We start from the raw sequence: 20,668 nt of genomic DNA, 5'->3' as shown, positions 1-20,668 counted from the left end.
AAATGGCAAATGCCGTCTGTCAGTTCGCAGCAGCACTTTCAAAAGTAGCGGGTGCAATTTCAGAAAACCAAGATACAACAAACTATGGTATATGTAGCTTTGTGAAACATTATACAATGTATATCTAATAATACTATTTTCATACTTATACCTATTACACATCATTAGGTATATGTATTTAAGTAAAGAAAAGTATTGACACTAGTTTTATATTTTTATATAAATAAATATTTATTGAGTATTTGAAAAAAATTATAACAGGGTACTGCAGTTTAAAGACAATAAATTTACTGCTTGAACATTTATTCTATGTATAATTTTTTTTTCTATTCAAGTATGCCACTGCTGGAGTCACTGGATGATTTATTTTTAGGAAAACTATAGTTATATGTCCAATCTATTGTACCAATTACATTTGGATATAGAAATCCTTTATTTAAGAACCTAAATAATGACTATACTTTCCATTACAAGCTCTTATTTATTACAAATTTTTATTTAACTTGCCTTGTTAGTATGGGACAAATTTTGCAACTCAATTTTAAAACAGTTATCCATAATCAATTGACTTGAAATTTTGCATAAACGGTTAGTTTGGATGACTGTATGGTGGCACTAGAAGTTTGATTTTTTTTTTTTAATTTTATACATGAACTTATTTTCTATCTATACATACAGGTATCAATATCTTGAATTAATTCTAAAATTGCTGTTTTATTTAAACGAAATAATTTCATAAATTTTTCATTGGGTAGTTCAAAATCTATATTGCAGTCTTAAATGATATCTAAACTTTTAATCTATTTTGTATGTTCCGTCATGGAATAAGATACTTACTAGTTAAGGATATTTTTAATCTCCTCAAAATAATTAATTTGAAAATAAATAAATTCAGGATAGCTAAAGCTATATAGTCATTTTTCATTTTGATATCAATCATTGAAATGAGTTTGCTGAGATAACAATATTTGATAACAAGAACTTGCTACAATGACATATCATATTGTTAAAATTTGTCAAACAGAATAGAAAATCTAAGAACCTTGTTACCAGATAACCAGATCTCTTTAAAATAACAGCAAACAATACTGCTATGTTCAAACAGAATCGACATGATTATCTAAACGTCGGCGAAGAAAAAACAATGTTGTGAGAAAAGATTATTTTTAAAAATAGCTTACATAAATAATAAAAAGATTGTATCAACTTAAAATTGGATTGTTATATCCTAACATTTTAACCAATCACAGATAATCCGTAGGCAGTAAGTAATTAATTTAATCAAATCTAGTTGACAATTTTCCTTCCGTTTTTCTATACATGTGAGAAAAAAATAATGTAGGTACCTTCGCATGTAATCCAATTTGTAGATTACTCGTTAACCAGCATTTCGAAAAATCCCTACATTACTGAATTTAGTAATTATTTTTATGGTTTTCATATCGATTTTATTTCCACTGTTTACTATTATATTATGATGATAATAAATAATAAATGTAATGTAATTTTCTGCAAGTTTTAGGTATGTATTTTACAATTATTGTGATTTAATTTATTAACTGTCTTTTTTTTTTTTGTTAAAATATATACATTTTTCGTTTATCTAAAGCTCATGTTGAGAACGACACCGTAGTCAGAATTTATGCACGACCAGTCGGACTGTACGATATATTTTTAGGGTGAAAACGTACCCAAAATTGCTCCAATAGTCCAAATTAATTTTGCTGAACTTACGAGTATTGTCTGACATATCATTTCCGATGTAATTTGACCAGCTGAAAACGATACCGTAGTCAGAATTTATGCAATACCAGTCAGTACCTTGTAAAATCTATTTATTTAGGGTGAAAATCGACTCAAAAATCGCTCCGCGAAAAAAGGTAGATTACAATTAATCTTTGTTTCTAGAGTATCTTACTGGCGGGTTGTGCATAAATTCTGATTGGTATGGTGTTCAACTGGTCAAAATACATCGGAAATGATATATCGGATATTATGAAGAACAAAATCAATTTTGGACTAGGATTGAGCAATTTTTAAATCCGTTTTCACCCTAAATATAGATTTTACAAGGTACTGACTGATATTGCATAAATTCTGACTACAGTATCGTTTTCAGCTCATCGAAATACGTCGGAAATTATATCAGATCTTTGGATTCGAACTTTAAATATTAGGAACCAAACTTTGACTAAGAGGGTGTTTTATCGACTTATTGGTATCAAAATCAGTAGCACTACCGGAACCTACATCTTAAGGGATAAAGGGATAATAAATTTTGAATTGCATATTAAAGGGTTAATTTTAGCAGGTATATGCTCTATTGTTTATATCCTTACAACTCTCAATGCTACAACTTCTTGATATGAATATTGTATTTTCTAAATTCTAATGTTTCATTTTATTTATTCTTATTATAGCCCTGAAGAAGGGATCCTGATGAAACATTTATAAAGTGTTAAATAAATAGCAACAACATTTATTTGTTGGCAAAGTACTCTTTCGACCAATAAGGCATTTATAGTCTTATTCTCTCCACAAAACTACAGGTTACAATGACTTTGATATTGGTATTTGCCACTAAAATAGAGTAATGCAATGTGTGTAATTTTACTTAACATTTTTATGAGCGTAAGATTGGTTACAAAGCAAGACGTTAGTTAATTTTGATGTTTTGTCATCAACGTTGTAAAACGCTTAGAAAATTGTCATATAATTAAATGGGATTTAGTTACAATTTCGGAAAAGGAAATATGTAATGTAAAAAAATCAGCCGATGTTATTTTACAAATGGTGACATGTTTCGAATTATTCCATGAATTTGGATTGCAAATATTGAAATAACGAAATAATAATAAAATAAATATCGTATATCTCTAGCTACGAGTATGAAGCAAATAAACACACAAAATATAAACTCTCATATTTATTTAAACACAGTCATTAGTTTTTAAACCGAAAATAGATTAATATCTTAAAGTGAAGTGATATAATGATGCGTATTTCTTGTTTTGTTTTTGTATTTTTCAGTGTCAGATTTTTAGATAGGCAGGCAAAAATAATTTCGTAAAAGCAATCCTTGACTGATCACCTTGACGCTAAAGTTTAATTTGATTAATTTTAGCACTTTTGGGAAAATACCTAAATAAACAGAAAATTACTTTGGAGGAAAATATTTAGTTCGAGTCGAAATTATTTAAAAAAAACGACAAAACGATAAACAATTTCCAGTACTGAATGAGACAAAATCTATTGTTCAATCAAACGGATTTTCATATCAACCGGCAAGCTAAAGGTGCATATAATCAAAACATAGATTATGACGTTTTTGAACAAACTGATAAGTTCCAAACATGGGACACCCCAACTTAATAAGTCAACAATTCAAAATAGCCACTTGATTTTAGGCGGAGTAAGTTTCTTTATCATTAAATTGACACTTCAATAAATATTGTCTAGATTTACGTTGTATACCTATGCAGAGTATACCAAAAAGATTTAACCGAGTTAACATTTTTTTATTTATTTCCCTGACAATATCACGTAGAAAATCAATAGATAAGACAATAATGTCAATAACGTTATCACGATTAAAAAATAAAATTACTCTGAATAACAGGGAGAACAGATTTAATGAAAAAGATACCAATGCCAATATGAAGTGGAAATAAAAAAGAACGTGACACACTTATGGTTAGACCGAAAATAGTTATGTATCCTCGAATGTATCTAATAATATTATCTAACAGCTAGAGAAAGTTGTTTGCACCAGATCAAATAATTATTTATTCTTAAAAGGAATACTTGTACATGATTGCGAAGGCAAGATATATTTTCCTGATCGATGTAAAGAATTTATAAACCGATTCGATTATTCTCTAAAAGAAAGAATACGTGAGAAATTATAGTTTTACTTCATCACTGGATGAAATGTAGGAGAGGAAATACCACAACGTGACGTCCTGATATTTATTGATAAATAAATAATAAGAAATACTAAGAACATTCATAAAGCTTGAATAATAATAATAATTTATGGCGTCTGCCGGACGATGATCTAAGTGGATTAGACTTATATGTTCTTTAACTTAATTACATAGTATACTTTAAACTTTAAAAGACAATCTCCTGTACCAAGCGGATTGGTTTTAACAAACTTATTTTTGTCAATTTTGATATATCGCAATAGGGAACTTCGACACTATTATGACACACTAAGGACTAAAGTCGTTCTTTAAGCATTTCTCAGCTTTTAAGCTATACTTACTTCTGAAGTTGATTTAAGGGAGTCTTAGATTAACGGGCGGTCTACCACAAAGCGAAGTTCAGCGAGTATGCTCGCTTATAAATCAAGCTGCTAGCTTTTTAAATATTTTTAATGGTTTTTATAAACAAAAAATGTAAATGAATTGAAAGTACATGATACATTTGATAGAATTACACGTTCGAGTGTACATTTTCTTGTTACGATGTTTACCTTTCACCGTGTACTTTTATTTTTTAAAATATATTATTCCTAATCTTTTAAGTATTTTTACTATATTTGATATATGAATAAAAGTATGAATTTACATGACCAATCAGATGAATCTGTGAACACCCGGTGTTGGTGGGTAGAGAACTGTGCTTGTTGTTCAGTAGGCATGTTTAGATTCATTTATGGCTTAATAATATAGCAGTGTTTTAACTACCTAAATACCTATAAATAAATGCTGAGGTAAACAAGTAATATGACTGCATATTATATAAATCCTCTGGAATATCTTCATTTAAAGTTATTGAAGAGTATGAGAAACATCAATAATTAACTATATTGACCTTTGGCTTGCCCATTTTACTTACTGTTTTACTTATACAATATTTTATTTTCAGTTGTGGACTTCCCTTTCGAAATTTTTCAATGATTCAACACAAAATGCATCTGGACTACGACAAAATTTTCATTCAAAAAAAGTCTTCATATATATATGAAAACCGTAGTAAAACTTTTCCCAGAAAATATATGAAGAACATGTTTCCTTATAGGTACTTAATTATTTTAAATTTCAATTTTATGCAAGAAAAATGTGTCATTTGTATTATTGTTTATTTAATTAGTTCTCATAGTTAAAGTATAAAATTAATTCAAGCTTTATATGGTTTTCGAAAGTATGAAAAAGTATATGGTCGTTCATTTTTAAACTTTCAAAATTGAAAGATAAAAAGACGTCACTAAAAAAAAGCTGTGTAAAATTAAATGTATCCTTTGTCCTTCAAATAAGTAGGGAGGCTTTTTTACAGAGATTCAAAATGTTAATCTGAGAATTTTAGAGCAGATTTCACATCCAAAAATACGAAAAAAAAATAGATCCGCAAATGCCTCGTTTTCGAAATAGAGGGTGTCAAAAAATATATGTCTTTTATTGATAATTTCAAAATTTTTTATTGGAAATCGTTTAAATCTGGGTTTATAGGATTTTTTTCGTATTTTTAGATGTAGAATCTTCTCTAGAATTATCTGACAACATTTTGCAACACCCTATATTTTTTATTTTTACTGACTTAATTTAAACCCGCTATGCCAAATTTCTCATTGTACTACTGCTTTAAGAAAGCTGTTTAATTATTTGATTTAAATAATATTCTGTATCATTTATATTTAGGTATAATTCAGAAATTTATATTTTACTCTCTTGATAGAGGATATGATTGTGTCATTTATTGCATTAATTTATCTTCTTAAATTTATTTAATGTTATTTTTCCCTTCATATAAGCACGTCTTGGAAAAATATTTGAATCTGTAAATAAAGATATTCTTCTTAAAAATATTACAAAACAATAATAACCTTCTTTCTTCTTAAAAATACTATGTAGTTTTCCAGTTTCTTACTAAAATTACACTGTAGGTGTAATAAATATACATATATCAATAATGTAAATTTACAGTTTAGGTAAATTACACAAAAAATGTAAAATTACATACTTACTGTTACTGTATTTGTATGATCTATTTTTACAAAAAAATTTATGAGTGTATACAGGGTGATTCAGAACTTATCCAAAAAAAAAATTCTGAATGTACAGGGGACCCTTACAAATACAATTTTGTAAAGAAAAAATCAAAAAGGTCAGTTCGAAATTGATTTAAAAATACACTTCTGCACGGCACTGGAAACTGGTCCACTGTAAAACCGCACAATGCGACCGGTATGGCGCCGTGAGAAAAACGGACAAAAACTTTCGCAAGGAAAGAAATATGTAAATAGAATTTTATCGCACCTATTTTATATCGGCAAATTCAAATGCTTTTGCCTTTATTAATTATTAATAAAATTAATTTGTGTTTTTAAATAATAAAATCATTTGACATACCTGATGCTGCAACAGCAATTGTTCAAAATTTTATCCACTCACGTGTAAACACATTTGGGTCCGTCTTACTCACTTTTTACGAACTAACACAAATGATGTCTTGTTTCACCATAACGCAAACGCTTCACCATAAATTAAAACGATATCCATCAACTCCAAGTACACGCAAACCATTTTTGACGCTAACTACCCATTTTTGACACCAACTACTAAAAACGTATTATAAAAACCACAGATAACAGGTAAATATCGCAACGACGATTGCAAAATCCGAATTCAGTATTCGGAGTCGATGAGGCCACGTGGCGAATGATGCTAGAGACTACAGTTGTCCAGCTATGTAGTGGTTTAATGTGCTATAACTTCAATAATTTTATTCTCAGAAACTAAGGATTTTACAAAAAATTTTTTTACAATATTGACTCCATTTCTCATGCCGCATCTATTCCCAATTTTTTTTGGATAAGTTGTGAATCACCCTGTATAGTGAAGTAAGATGATGAGGTAATCAGTGAATTACATGACAATATTAAAATGCTGAATGAATATATTTTAATATTAAATAAATTTGAGCAATCTGATTGTGAAAATATCCGGCAGACTGTGGTCAGTCTCTCAGCAAAAAACAGTTGTAGATATGTACAAGAACATCTCAGCATATAAACAAATAGGCAAAATATCATCGAACCTTCAAAATAATGAACAAAAACTATCTGATACATCCAGTGTTAGTAATGGAAAAAAAAAGAAAATGTGAATGACCTTAACTTGTAAGAAAACAATGTATGTAAATAAATAGCAGCTGAAGCCAGAAATTGAAAATACAAACAATGTGATAAGATTATCAATCTTACCAATGATGTCCAACAACATTTTATGACATTGGTATTTATGTTTCACCGGTGGAAGATATGTGGAGAATATGTGGAATGCATTGTGGAAACAACATAAACCATAATTAAACATAATATTTTCATGTATATCATATTCTTCGTTAGTAAAAAATTAGTATTCCTATTATGTAATGGGAAATCTTTTTACGTACTTAAATTATGTTTTTTTCTTCCTTGTTCTGTACTTTAATAAAGTTACTTTAAGTATTGGTGATAAATTGAAGCTCTTTTTGCAAAATTTTAAGCATTAAGTCTGAAATATCATGTTAGAAAAAACGACAGTATAGATTTATGGTTTGAGCATTATTCATAATTAATCCTCAAGTAAATTGCAAAGCTTAACATAGTTGGGTAAGGTTTCTCCGAGCACTCACCCTCAAGTTTATTTTATAAACAATATTTGATAAATCCCATAAATGAAACGCACGCGCATACGGAATATCAACGAATAGGTTCGGAACGTAACATTTAAATGTTTGATCGATCCGATTGACTCATACATATAGCGAATTTCAAATTATGGAATGATTCATTATTTGAGTAGTCTAGTTTTAAAATGAGCCAAATCCATTCCACTTAAATTTAGAGGAAAGAGGAAATGCAAAAAAATATTTCGTACCTCTCGAGGCGACTCATGATTTGAATTACTTTGATTCTATGGCAGACATGGCAGCAAAATCGACGAAAGAGCTTCAAACAATCGCAGCGGTTGCTTCTTATTTTTATTTCAAATTTAAACCTTTGATGACGGTTTGTTGCTGTTGTTCTCGCCTGCAGAAATCATTTCGTGTGGCAATATTCATAAAGGATCAACAATAATGTGGAGCCACGGTAAGAATAAGATGGAGAAGAGGCAACTGTAAAAACGTTGAAATACTACAACCAGTTCATAAATCTCATTACATTAGTCAGCTAAGGAATTCTACCCGAAGGTCGTCGGAACATCTGCGGTTTAGTTGAATTTAATCTGTCAATTAAAAAATAACAGCTTCATGAGGATTTTTAATTAATTTTTATAGTGTGCAAGACATAACAACGATAACATAATATGTTATATTTCTATACAGAGTGTTTCAGGATTAATTGGCTAAACTTAAAATTTCGTCGATCAAAATACGGAAAAAGCCCTTTGTCCGGAAATCTTCGTCTTAGTAATGCAGGATGTTGAAATTTGAGAAAAAGTTTTCTAAAATATATCGCAAGATGTTTCACGTAGAATGGTGAAACTTGGAAATGTTTTATCTTATTAAAGGTAAAAATCTCCTGAATATAAATAGGTACGTAGGTATATCAATGGCGGAGATACTTGGAATCACTATAAGAATCCGTGAAATTTAACGCCTATTTTAGAAATTCATTACTTCTGATATAGTTCTTCCGAAGTCAGTTGAACATGCATTAAAAAACCGAGCAATCAAATTTAATGAGTTTTATGGGCGTCCCTAAAAAAGTTTTCTGCTAAAAGTAGGAAATTATAATAATTTGTATATAATGTGTAGAAAATTTGTATTATATGTTCATTTGACCAACAACATATTTTAATTATTTATGTCCTCAAACAATTTTATTATATTGATGGTAAATTTCGTTTTGTTCCGTTTCAAAAGGTCTCCAAATGCCATGTTGTAATAATATTAGTAAACCAAATATCCCTCTTATTTTTCCCTTTCGCAATTGTAATATAAATGATTAATAGAAGGGTGCCTATAATAAATTAAAATTATCTGAATCACACCAAATTCCGCATTCCCGCATTGCACTGCTAGACGACTAGTTGACAACTGAATTTTGACAACGCAATGGACCAGAGAAACAGTGCGCATTGCTCTTTGCCGCACGCTCATTATTCAACTGAGCGTATACATTTCTACCACCTCCACGTTTAGTTCGACCAGACCTGTATATGGGTATATGGCTAAATAAATAACATATAAATAACAAGTTTTTCAAATATTTCAATGCCGAGTTCCTGCTTAGCGACCGAGCCTGGTACATACCTTGAAGATATTGGTTCTTCAATTGACTTGGGAAAACTATACTAGTGATAGGTGATAGGTAGAAGAAATATTTTTTATTTTATTCGAAAAAAAGTAGAAAGTACCTACTTATTCCTTTTTTTTTCCTAAAAATACAGATTTATATATAATGGAATCATTAAACGTCCGGAACAATCATTGGCGTAGAAAATTTGCCTTTTCGGAGAGGTAGTAGGTAGTACAGCTCCAAAAAAGTATTGTATGTATGCTGCAACATGGACGTTGCGGCAAACTTCGTAAAAATGTACAAAAAAGCAACACTTTTATAGCATCCTAAGGGCTATATCGAGAGCTCTATAGTTTTACGAGAATGGGCGCAAAATATATTTTTATCCATTACTCAGAAGTCATTAAAGATAAACATTTCAAATTCTCTTTTTTTTAAATTTGCTAGGCAGTAGCCTAGGAATTACGAGTTTTAATCGCCAAAGGAATAGTTAATTATTAACGCCACATAGAATTAAAAGTATACGTATCAGCACAGATTTGGTAGGGTATCAACATAAATAAAAGTTTTGCCTAAATTAGCGTTTAGTTAAACTTAAAAACCCGGATCCATAGATTCAACTTTCCATCTATGTATGTATATTCCGTTGCTGGCGAGTTCCATACATTATTTGGTCTTTGATTAATTTATTCCTAGAAAAAAAAAATATTAAAACAAAATGTTTAATTGAAAATGGTCAATCGAAATTTGTAAAGAACAAATAACTTTTTTATATGGTTGGGTTGAAATTCCTTAGATCCCTAATTACGTCAGCACCAGTTAAGGGGTGTTTATATACTCTATTTTTTGTCCAGCATTTTTGAAAATCTAAGCAAGTTAGAAATAATATCTCTTTACTATACCAGTTATATAAGTTTACTTCAAGTTATAAGACAACTGACAATACATTCAAAATAAGGAAAAAAGCAAATTTTTACCTCGATTGTTTATCTTGCATTTCCTGAATTTTGGTCGTTTGTTGATCATACAGAAAATCGCGTACGGTACTATAAAAATAATCACATCCCGCAGAATGCTTTTGGGAAACTACTAACACATGCGTTGATTACAATTATTGAGTATATTTACAAATTTACTCAACAAAACTGGAAAGGTACATTTTCTGATGTTTACATGTTCTCTAGTTTAGCGTTACGCTTCGTCACTTCCTTGTCCTTTGATCTGTCACTGTTACTAGATGTGCGATATTATAAAATGCCAGCCTTAATTCAAATTTTACTGTATTTAAGTAGCTTTTATGAGAAAACTGTAATTTACCAACAGAGATACCAAGTCTGAAGTTCCATCTTCAATTATTTTTGAGTATTTAACAAACAACTATATAGGTTTCACGTGCAATATTTGAAAGATCGTAGAATTGTTTTAAAAATATAATACTTTTATTTCTTTCATTTATATTAACGAGATGAAATATCGCTGAATTTTCCTCAGGTGCTTGGAAATTTGTATAGAATTACTTATCTCTCCTCTGACTGTTGCTAGAGATAAGTTATCGTTGCCAATAATTTTGAAAATCCTAATTTTTCACAAAAATTTTCTAACATTAATATTTCTACATAAAAATAGATATTTCTACATAAAAATAGGTATTCTAAGTGGTAAACCGTTTACCTACGTAACTTAAGGAGTATACCCGGCAATATTCTTTTCCATTTTACAATTAAATTTAATGGTAGAGCACCCTTAAAAGGTCCTGAAAATTTCATCTTGATACTTAAGCATTTGAAAGTTGAACCGAAAAAGTCGAAGTTGTATCAGCACTTAAAATATATAAATATATTGCTTATTGAATCACATTGTATACAAAATTTTATCAATGGACGTATATTTATGAGATATGTATTAGGATTAGGTATATCCTGCAATCTTTTTTCAGCCAGATCATAAAGATGAAAATTGAACGGTATGTGACTTCCTTTTTATTGTTGACTATAGTAATATTTATGGCGATAAATAATGGTGTTGATACTTAAATATTACCGAAATATTATTCAAACAGTATTCAGTATTGCTCAAATATTACTCAAACTTGTACATCAAATTAGTCCTGCGGTTTCCCCTCGGGGAGATGTAACTTTGCAATAATTGTAAATATTGCATAAATAATTTGTTGGGTTATCAAAATTTATTATTTATTTACATTTACGATGTCAAGAGTCACTGCTTTTGGTCCCATCAGTATATTATGGCTCAAAATAAAACGCATGCAATAAAACCATTAGTAGGATCCACCATTTATCGAGTCAAACTAGTGTGCAACATATTGGCAGGGAATAAAAATTACGAAATATGTAAGGGATTTCTAATTATAAACTGAAGCAAGAGTCACATAGCAACCGGGCCAGGAATTGTGAGTTACGTTAGGTTAGGTCTAACGCACTATTGATCCAAAGTCCCCCAAATTTAGGGTTCCTCGGGAAAATAATAAGTATTGGCTGCTTGATGAAGAAATAAATGCAATAGGGATAAATGTGTACTCGGGCAAATTGGGGAAATGCAGTAAGCCCGTTTAATCGACACAAACAGTGGCTTTTATGGTCCATAAAATATTATCGATTCGTTCGCCGATCAAATTAAAGGTGAAAGTCATTTGAATAATAGAATAATAGAAGATACTTTTACGAATTTCAATTTTATATTTTATTTAAAACGTTGTTTCAGTCTTACTTTTGTAAATAATTTTTTTCACTTGTCGATTGACGTATTTTATTTCTACTTAAGCTATATTATCCCTAAAGTAGGAGATTCATAGTGAAAAAATGTGGTGGATAAAAATCTTTAGAGCGGATCAGTAAATTATTTACAGGGAGATTCAAAAGTAACTCAACTAGTTGTTAGACTTTTAGAATTACACAGTCTTAAAAATAAATTATAACGATGTTTGTCGTTATTTGAAATTAATCTGTCAATTTGATGTCTTTAAAATCCCATTTAACCTAAATTATTGCTGAAATTATTTGCGCAGCGACAGGGGCTTCGTAGTGAAGAAAAATAACGATGTTTTTATGCAAAAGTTGTAATTTTAAACATACTAGATTTAATAATATACCTAATTTAAGTATACAGTGTGTCCCCGGATGGCCGAGCGGACGGGGACCTACCGCACTCTTGTAAACTATTTTATTGTTGATTTTTCGAGAAAAAGTTATTCTTGATAAAAAGTTTTGCTTCTTTTGGGAAACCGGGGGCAATAATCAAATATATAATAAAACATTCAGGGCGTTTAAAATGTGAAATTTTCCCTAAGCAAAGTGCCTTTAATTTTTGTTTTCGTTAAAAACTGTATTTAACAAAGTTGTTCGAGAACTCAAGAAATGTTTAAATGCGGGGTTTAAGTTTAGTCAGAAAAGAACAATAATCACATTTTGCAAATAAAAAGACGCCGCAATTTTTAACTATCCTTACATACCATATAATTACCATGGTCATTTTCTTATCAATGTCAGTCATCATATTTATTTTCATTAATTGACCACTGAATAATTTTTATTAATATGTAATGCTAACCTTGGAGCAACGAATTTGTCTCGTGAAATGTTATAGAATCGCCAATGTTTCACATCGACATGCAATACAAATTTTTAATGAAAAGTATACAAATATAACTGTAACTCGAAGAGCAGTTCGCAAGCTAATTGTAAAAATCCATACCACTGGTTATGAAAAGAATATTAAAAAGATAAAAAAGAATACTTATAATGATAACGATAGTGCTACTGTTGTAGTTATGGACTCTGTACAAGACAATTCAAAGATGTCACTCAGCAAAAGGGCAGAAAAAGATATTAGCAGATCTCATATTCAAACAATTTTAGTATACAACAAAATCTATCTATTCAAAACAGTGTTTAATCATAAATTACTTGATGAAGATGATGGCCGTCGTTTGGAATTTTGTTTAACAATGGGCGCGAAAGTAATTGAAAACAGATTCTTTCATCACAACATTTCATTTACTGACAAACCAACATTCACAACTAAAGGCCTGATTTCCTCTCAAAATTGTAGATACTGGGCTAAAGACAATAATCCAAAATTTAAAATAGTAAATGTCTGATAACCTCATAATCATAAAATAATTGGTTTTTACTTTTTCGAGGAAATCTTAATCAAAATTCGTATTTGGAAATTCTCAATAATTTTGTTTTGGCAGAACTAGATAGCGAAAATTTAGAGTTCAGAAGAAAACTAATATTTCAACAAGACAGATGCCCTGCACATTCTACACTTTTAGTGAGAAACTGGCTTGACGTTCACTTACCCAACAAGTGGATTGGTCGCTATTGACCAATACCTTGGTCTACACGGGCAACCGAATTGTGTCCATTAGATTATTTCTTATGGGGATACCTAAAGCAAAATGTGTATTCAAACGATTTTGACGATAACATTGATTTACTTAACCAAAAAATACAGGAAGCTGTTGCCACCATAAACGAAGAAATGATCTCGTCTATGTACAAGGAATTTAGAAAAAAAAATAGAAGAATGTGTATTACTTGGAGGTTTACAAGTTGAATAGAACTTGTTTCGTTGTTGCTATTAATTCCATTGTAATTTGTTATTTGTATTTTTTTAATTAGAAAAGCTATTTTCATTTGGTTTGCAGGCTACCGTGGCAGTTATTAATGGTAGAACAATTTCCGAGCCGGTTGCCACATCGTCGGTTTAGGTTTCCTGATGATTCGAGAGACATATCGCTCTTTTCAGAAAATTGAAAACTTTTCGTTACTTCTGAGGCAAAGAGCGATATGTCTCTTGAAACGTCAAGAAAACTAAACCGACGACGTGGCAACCGGCCTGGAAATTGTTCTGCCAAGCTATTTTTATGTTATATTAAATTTGAAATAAAAGTTTATTTATTGTTTACAATTTCTGTCTGCTTTAAGTATGATAGTTAAAAATATCATCTTCCTATTTGCTAAATGTGATTATCAACAATAAAAAACTTGTGGTACCCCATCCGGCGACATACTGCATTTTAACCACCAGATGCTTTATTTTAAATGATTTAAGAGGAAAGAATGAGAAGAAAGATAAAATACCAAAATAAAGTTGAAAATTTTTATAAAAATTAAAATAATTATAATAACCTAGGATTTCTAACGAAAATTACGATGAAACTTAATACTGGGAAATAAATTGCATCATATTTTATTTTATTTTTTTCATTCTTTAATATAATGCCACTGTCCGTTAGTGAAAATTAAAGCTACCTATTTCAGATTTACGTTCCATGTTCATTTAAAAAACATAGACAATGGAACGGCTTTCCGAACATACAATCTAATAAGATCGAGTTGACTTTGAACTCTTCGAGGGGTTGGTTTGTTCCCATGCTTTTCTATTGTTTATGGTAAAACAGAGGAAATGCGCCTATCTAGAGGATCTTGACAATTCTCTTTATTTCAGCCGCTTTTGTTTAACCGTGACGGCGAGACCGCAAGTAGTCATGCATAAAACGTACTTTGATCAATGGTCCTTCATGAAATAAGAAGCAAAAACAGATATGAATGTAATAAAAATACTGAATATCTGTTAAGATATACTTTTCTGTATACCGAAATGATGTTCCGCACTATGTTGTTACTAATCGCCAATTGATTCTATAAAAATTAGGTGGGGTAGTTCAAATAAGGTTTTGTCGAAAAATGCTTCGTTTTCGAGATAGTGATGTTGAAAGTGTTGGAAATTTTTTAACCATTTTCCGACATATTCTGAAGTCTAAGCTATTTTTTCTCTTTAATTTGACATGCGACAGTACTAAAACGGACCTCCGACCTCCTCTCCGACCTCCTATCTTGGGGCAGCGGGCATTGTGGAGCAGTGAATTTTGCGGAATTCTAATTTAATTTAATTAAATTTTGATAAATTTGCAGCTATGTTAATTTTTTACGATTTAGACCAATTTACTCTATTGGAATGTCAACATTAGAGTCAACAACTTTTGGTGTCTCAATGTTGTGGTTCAAATAACCTCGCAAATAACTATTTTTGCAAAGGGTTATACGACGGATTTATACCTCATTAGGTGCTAACATTTGAAGTTCTAAATTGATATAAATTTAAAAAATATTTAATATACCTAAAAATCTAACAAAAAGACGATGTCTAATTAGACTAGAATGCATGTAAATACTCCGTTGATAACTGTATGGTAGAAAATTGAAATACATTTTTCTCTGGAACAACGCATTCTAGTGATATTCAATAAGTTTATTTTGATATGTAACATTTACTTTTTATAGAAGCATTCCTAGAAAAAAGTGTAGGTATAGTATTTACATGTTTCTGAGATGTTCCTGAAATTTGAAAATATATATTTTTTAACTTTAACATTCTGTACCTTGGAAACGAAGCATTTTTCGACCAAATTTTATTTGAATTACCCCCCTAAAAATTTAACGTATAATCTACTGACGACAGTTGACTAGGAACTGAACATGGTATATAATAGTCACTGATACTGATATAATTCAGGTGCCCACATTCAGCAGTCTATAGTAGAAACGGAAGTAAAAACGATTACTTAAGTATGTGGCATGATAATTTTTTTAAACAATGCTGCGTTTATAGCGGTCAATATAAAATCATATAAATCCTCAATCTTAATAGTTGTGCAGAAAACTAACTTACAGATTTGAATACGGCAAAATACCTGCATAAAACTTATACAGGTGAAACTGGTAGTAGAGAATCGCTCATCACACGTTTAAGATAATTTACTTGGAATTTACAATGTATAATTGGTAGCCTTCGGGCAACGACATGCCGAACATACGCTGCTATAGGTACATGTGTTCTACTTATGCTTTACGACATCGCGTTTTTGTTTTCTAAAATATGAGTATGATTTTGAGGGGCAAATGGTACTACCAGATTTATTTTTCAAAAAATTGTTAGAATGGGTCGTGTATATTTGGAATATGTTTGAACTAACGCGTTTTTCAAAGACTACCTAAGTAAAATCAAATGATTATGGATAATTTAAATGCATTTAACTAAAAGATATATCAGTCCACACGTGTTTCAAGAAGGTAGAAATTAAATAAATAATTAAATAATTAAGTATTTGATTACAAAAACCAGAATCAAGACATTGAGGACGTTTCAAGTATAACTTCGCTTTCCTCTTTCTTAACGGATGAGTAATCAATGGAAAAAAAATGTGACTGAAAAAAAATTATTGTAATGTTCACAGTTCTTATACATGTATTATATGTATTGATTATACCTATAAGACCAATAGTCAGTAAAAAGACTAAGTAGTAAGTACAATACAAGTAATATTTTGGGTTCACTGACATTTCCATTTTAGTTGAATAGATAGGCACCTGAGAATATGCACTTTTCTCAAATAAGTATAATATTCTTTAATTTCACAGTAAACAAATAATGTACGATTTGGTTTTTATTCACACAAAAATGAATTAAGTATCCCACAAATAGAATATAAATAGATATCTACTTATTGTTATTATTTATTACTTAGTTTGTTTACTACTTCTACAATAGCCAAATTCTTACCCAACACATTTTTAGAGATTTTCCGAATTTAAGCATAGGTATTATTTTTTAAGTTTGTTTGTAAAAACTCAAATAAAACTCATAAAAAGGGGTAATTTGGATTTTGTAGGAACATTAGGTAAGTATAGCATTGAATCATTTATAAGCAGGTATATATCTATATTATTTAAATAAGCAATTGTTAAGAAAATCAATTTTAAGTACTTTTTGTAATAAGCAAACATCGGTGTTAATGAGAAAAAATACATACCTGCAATTACAGTGTCACTTAGGTTATACTTTTCACTCGTTTTGGGGAAATCCTTAAGTTTTCTATTGCTTAGTTTAAGTTCTCCACTTTGACTTGCTTCTTCCAGAATTCTTTCTAAAGATCTCGTTAACTGATTTTGAATGTGTCCATTTATATTGGGAACCAACACTGCCATCATGCATGGCACACTCAACAAAAACTCTTACTCACTCACTAAACGAAACTAAAGAGGAATACCGAATAAAAACAGGGACAGGGACTTGGTTGCCTGACGTCGTGTCGATGTTTACTCTTCATTTATTGTCCTGAAGAGGGCAGAAAGATTCAAAATTATTCAACATAAAATAGGGAACTGTAATACCAACATCAGTGAGATAAAGGAGCACTGCCTCTGTAAAGGCAGATACGACGCTCCTAAGAACACCTTGAGCCTTGAGTATATAAGAAAAAATGGCATTGATTTTATATAAGCCACACTATCTAAAAATGCTTCAGAGGTAGCCAATAAAAAAATCAATAGTTTTTTTATAACTCGCCGCGCCATTATTCCATGGCTAGAAATTGGCCTCAATGATTTGGGATCGAGGGGGATTATCCCTCTTTATCCTGCCTCATCTCGTGTAGGCCTGGACAGCCTTCGTAGGTGGGCCCCATCCGTCGTCTACCCCGACCGCAAATGCGGCCGGTGTAGGCGCTTTGTGGGACCTCCTTTTGTCCTGGCTGGGCCCCGCCGGCTAGGGCCCTTTCTTCTGGCGCTCTTCTTGCTTCGCCGGCTCGTCTGTGTAAACCCCGGGGGTAGTGTCATGTTTATGTGTGGTATGGTTGGGTAGGGTAGTGCGGCTATGCAGCCTGGGATGCGCTTTGCTAAGGTGGCCCTTAAGCTAGCGCGGGAAGGGAGAGGTAAGGAGGGTATGGGGGTGTGTATGTGTGTGTGTGTGTGTGTGTGTCGTTGTCTTCGTTTCTTGATCCTGGCTGTCTCTGAAACAGAAAAGGTTAGCGGGCAGGGGGGGGGTCATTGGGGTGGTCACCCAGGGTCAAAAAGTTGGTGTCTAGGTCTTTTGTGTTTGTCGGTCACGTCGGGTACGTAGTCAACGGCTTGCCTGAGGAGGGGATTGTCATGTCTAGCGGCTACGTCAAATCGTTTCTCCGCGTTTTGTCTTATTGTCTGTGTAGCGTTTGTGTATTGTAAGTCTCGTAATATGTCAGTGTTTCTTACGTACCAGGGCGCGTCGGTGGCCGTGCGGAGGGCTATGTTTTCCACAGCCTGTAATGACTTTAAGTGGCTTTTTGCCGCGTGACCCCACGCCGTGGAGGCGTAGGTTAGCTGCGGTTGAAGTACCACCTTGATAAGCGTTCGCTTATTCCTTAAACTGAGGGTGTTTCCACCTTTGAGTAAGGGATAGAGCCTAGCCCTGGTGGTCTTCGCTCGCGCCACCGTCTCCACGATGTGCGGTTTCCACGTGAGACGCTGGTCCATCGTCACGCCCAGGTATCGTGTTTGTCGATTCCAGGAGATGGGTTCCTGGGATAGTGTCAGTCTGTCGAGGTTTTGTGGGATTTTTCGTTTGGTAAAAAGGATAGCCGAACTTTTGTTGGGATTAATTTTGACTTTCCACCTGTTGCACCAGGTTTCAAGTTGGTCTAAGGAGTTTTGGAGGAGGGAGACGGAATATCTAGGATCTACGGATTGGGATGTGATTGTCAGGTCGTCGGCGTATAAGTATATGTTGGTGTTGGGGGGATGTGGGATGTCGGAGTTGTAAATGGTGTATAGGTGTGGGGACAGGACGGTGCCCTGGGGGACACCGGCCTCCATGGGACGGGTGGTGGAAAGGGAATCTTGGATTTGGATGCGGAATTTTCGGTGGTGTAGGTAGGATTTTATGAGTTTGGTAAAGGATATGGGATATTGGTTGGTGAGCATTTTCATCAGTAGGCCTTCATGCCAAACCGTATCGAAGGCCTTTGCGACGTCCAGGAAGACAGCACCAGTGTACTGTCCCCTGTTGAAGGCCGCCGTGATGTGCTCGGTAAGGCGAAGGATTTGGAGTTCAGTGGAGTGATTGGGTCGGAAGGCGAACTGCTCGTCTGGAATGACTTGCAGTTCTTGGGAGTGGGTTCTTAGACGGGTTAGTATAATTTTTTCTACCACTTTGCTCATAGCCGGTAGCAGGCTAATAGGCCGGTAGTGAATTGGAAACCGATAACATTTCTATTTCAAAATTAAATATTTCCATTATATAATTGCGATCACCTGATAATTTGAATTTTCTTTAGCTACTGATAGTGGGGTCAGTATAACAAAATTTCACTAACTCCAATAAAGATTATTCCTTTGTTCGGATCAAATAAGTTCAAGTGAATGTTGTCAAAAGTCAACTAATGGTTGTTTTAAGAACCCCAGAATTTAAACGGCACTATTTTGATGGGCNGCCAGTTCATCCAGAGCCGCCTTCACCCGTCTGTTAAGTACGTTTAAGTCATGTCTGTGTCGGTGGAGGCGAATGCGGGTGGCAAGCCGTTTCGCATGTCGTCTGTCACGTATTAAGTTTTTTATGTCATCGGGGAGGGTGCCCCGGGGGTTTCAAGTAGGTCATTCCCATAAAATTTGACCAATAAATCAAAATTATTTGTTTTCTGAACTAGATACCAAACAGGTAAAGGAAGTGATACTTAAAAAAAAAGTATCTCGGTTTGTTTCTGGGTGGCGGCTGCAGCCCCATATTGGTGGAACAATTGATTCTGCTCACTGACGTGGAATTCTACTAGTTTCTAATGCAATATTATAAAGTTTTAATAGGTAAAATTGTGCGTTATTATAGGCAAATTTTTTATCATTGAATATGAAATATTGTCCTTCCCTGGTGCTTTATCCTGTTTCTCCTGTAAAATATTACTAAATTCGTTATAACTAAACGGAGGAACTACTTCTTGTTTATTTTGTGCCATTACAAACTCTGGATCAATATTACACGCTGTTAAGGAGTTTAATAAATTTTGTGCAATTTCTCTGTTGGGAAAGTATCTGTTATCATTCGTATAGTAGGATTTGAAACTTTTTGTTGTATTCCAAATTTTATTTATGGGTGCGTTTCTATTTAATGTACTGCAAAATTGTTTAAATTAATTTTTCTTTTTTATTTTTAGTTTTTTTGTGACATATGCTTTAGTTTTTTTATATTGAACATAATTCTCTACACTAGGAAAATTTGTAAAATTATTTATAGCTTTGCGTCTATCTTTAATTAATTCGGTACATTCATTATCCCACCATGGAGTACGTTTTTTTTATTTGAGTTTTTGTTACTTTTGTAATACGGAATGCTTTCCTCTGCCGCATTCTCTATTATTTCATATAATGATTCATATTCTAAATAGTTTGTTCTCTCCTTTATTTTATTATCAATGATATTTTGCCGCTTTCTTTATCACCCTTCGAGCGCATGGGGACTATATTTTGTGCTTCGAGCTAGTGATTTCGAGTGAAAAATCGAGTGGTACGCGATTATTGAGATCACTCGAGATATCTCGAGATGTTTACTCCCACCACTCGAGTGATTATTACCCTACGGTTGCACCCCAAAATGTTAGTGCATACTACA

The 20,668-nt window shown here is 32.3% G+C and overlaps 1 protein-coding gene across 4 annotated transcripts in view; it reads right to left on the bottom strand.

Annotated features, from left to right (window-relative positions):
• The window catches only part of LOC108911482 (leucine-rich repeat and calponin homology domain-containing protein 1), a 148,857-nt gene extending 131,568 nt beyond the window's left edge, over positions 1-17,289 (bottom strand). For all 4 annotated transcript variants that reach the window (XM_018716427.1, XM_018716426.1, XM_018716428.1 and 1 more), the window contains exon 1: positions 17,067-17,289. In XM_018716427.1, coding sequence (XP_018571943.1) covers positions 17,067-17,244 — 178 coding nt within the window. In that variant the 5' untranslated portion in view covers positions 17,245-17,289. The remainder of the gene's footprint in view (positions 1-17,066) is intronic.
• Positions 17,290-20,668: the final 3,379 nt, after the last annotated feature.

Source organism: Anoplophora glabripennis, unplaced genomic scaffold, assembly GCF_000390285.2.
Source record: "Anoplophora glabripennis isolate ALB-LARVAE unplaced genomic scaffold, Agla_2.0 scaffold526, whole genome shotgun sequence".
In the NCBI taxonomy this organism is placed as follows: domain Eukaryota; kingdom Metazoa; phylum Arthropoda; class Insecta; order Coleoptera; family Cerambycidae; genus Anoplophora; species Anoplophora glabripennis.
This window is presented reverse-complemented; position numbering and strand designations above follow the sequence as displayed.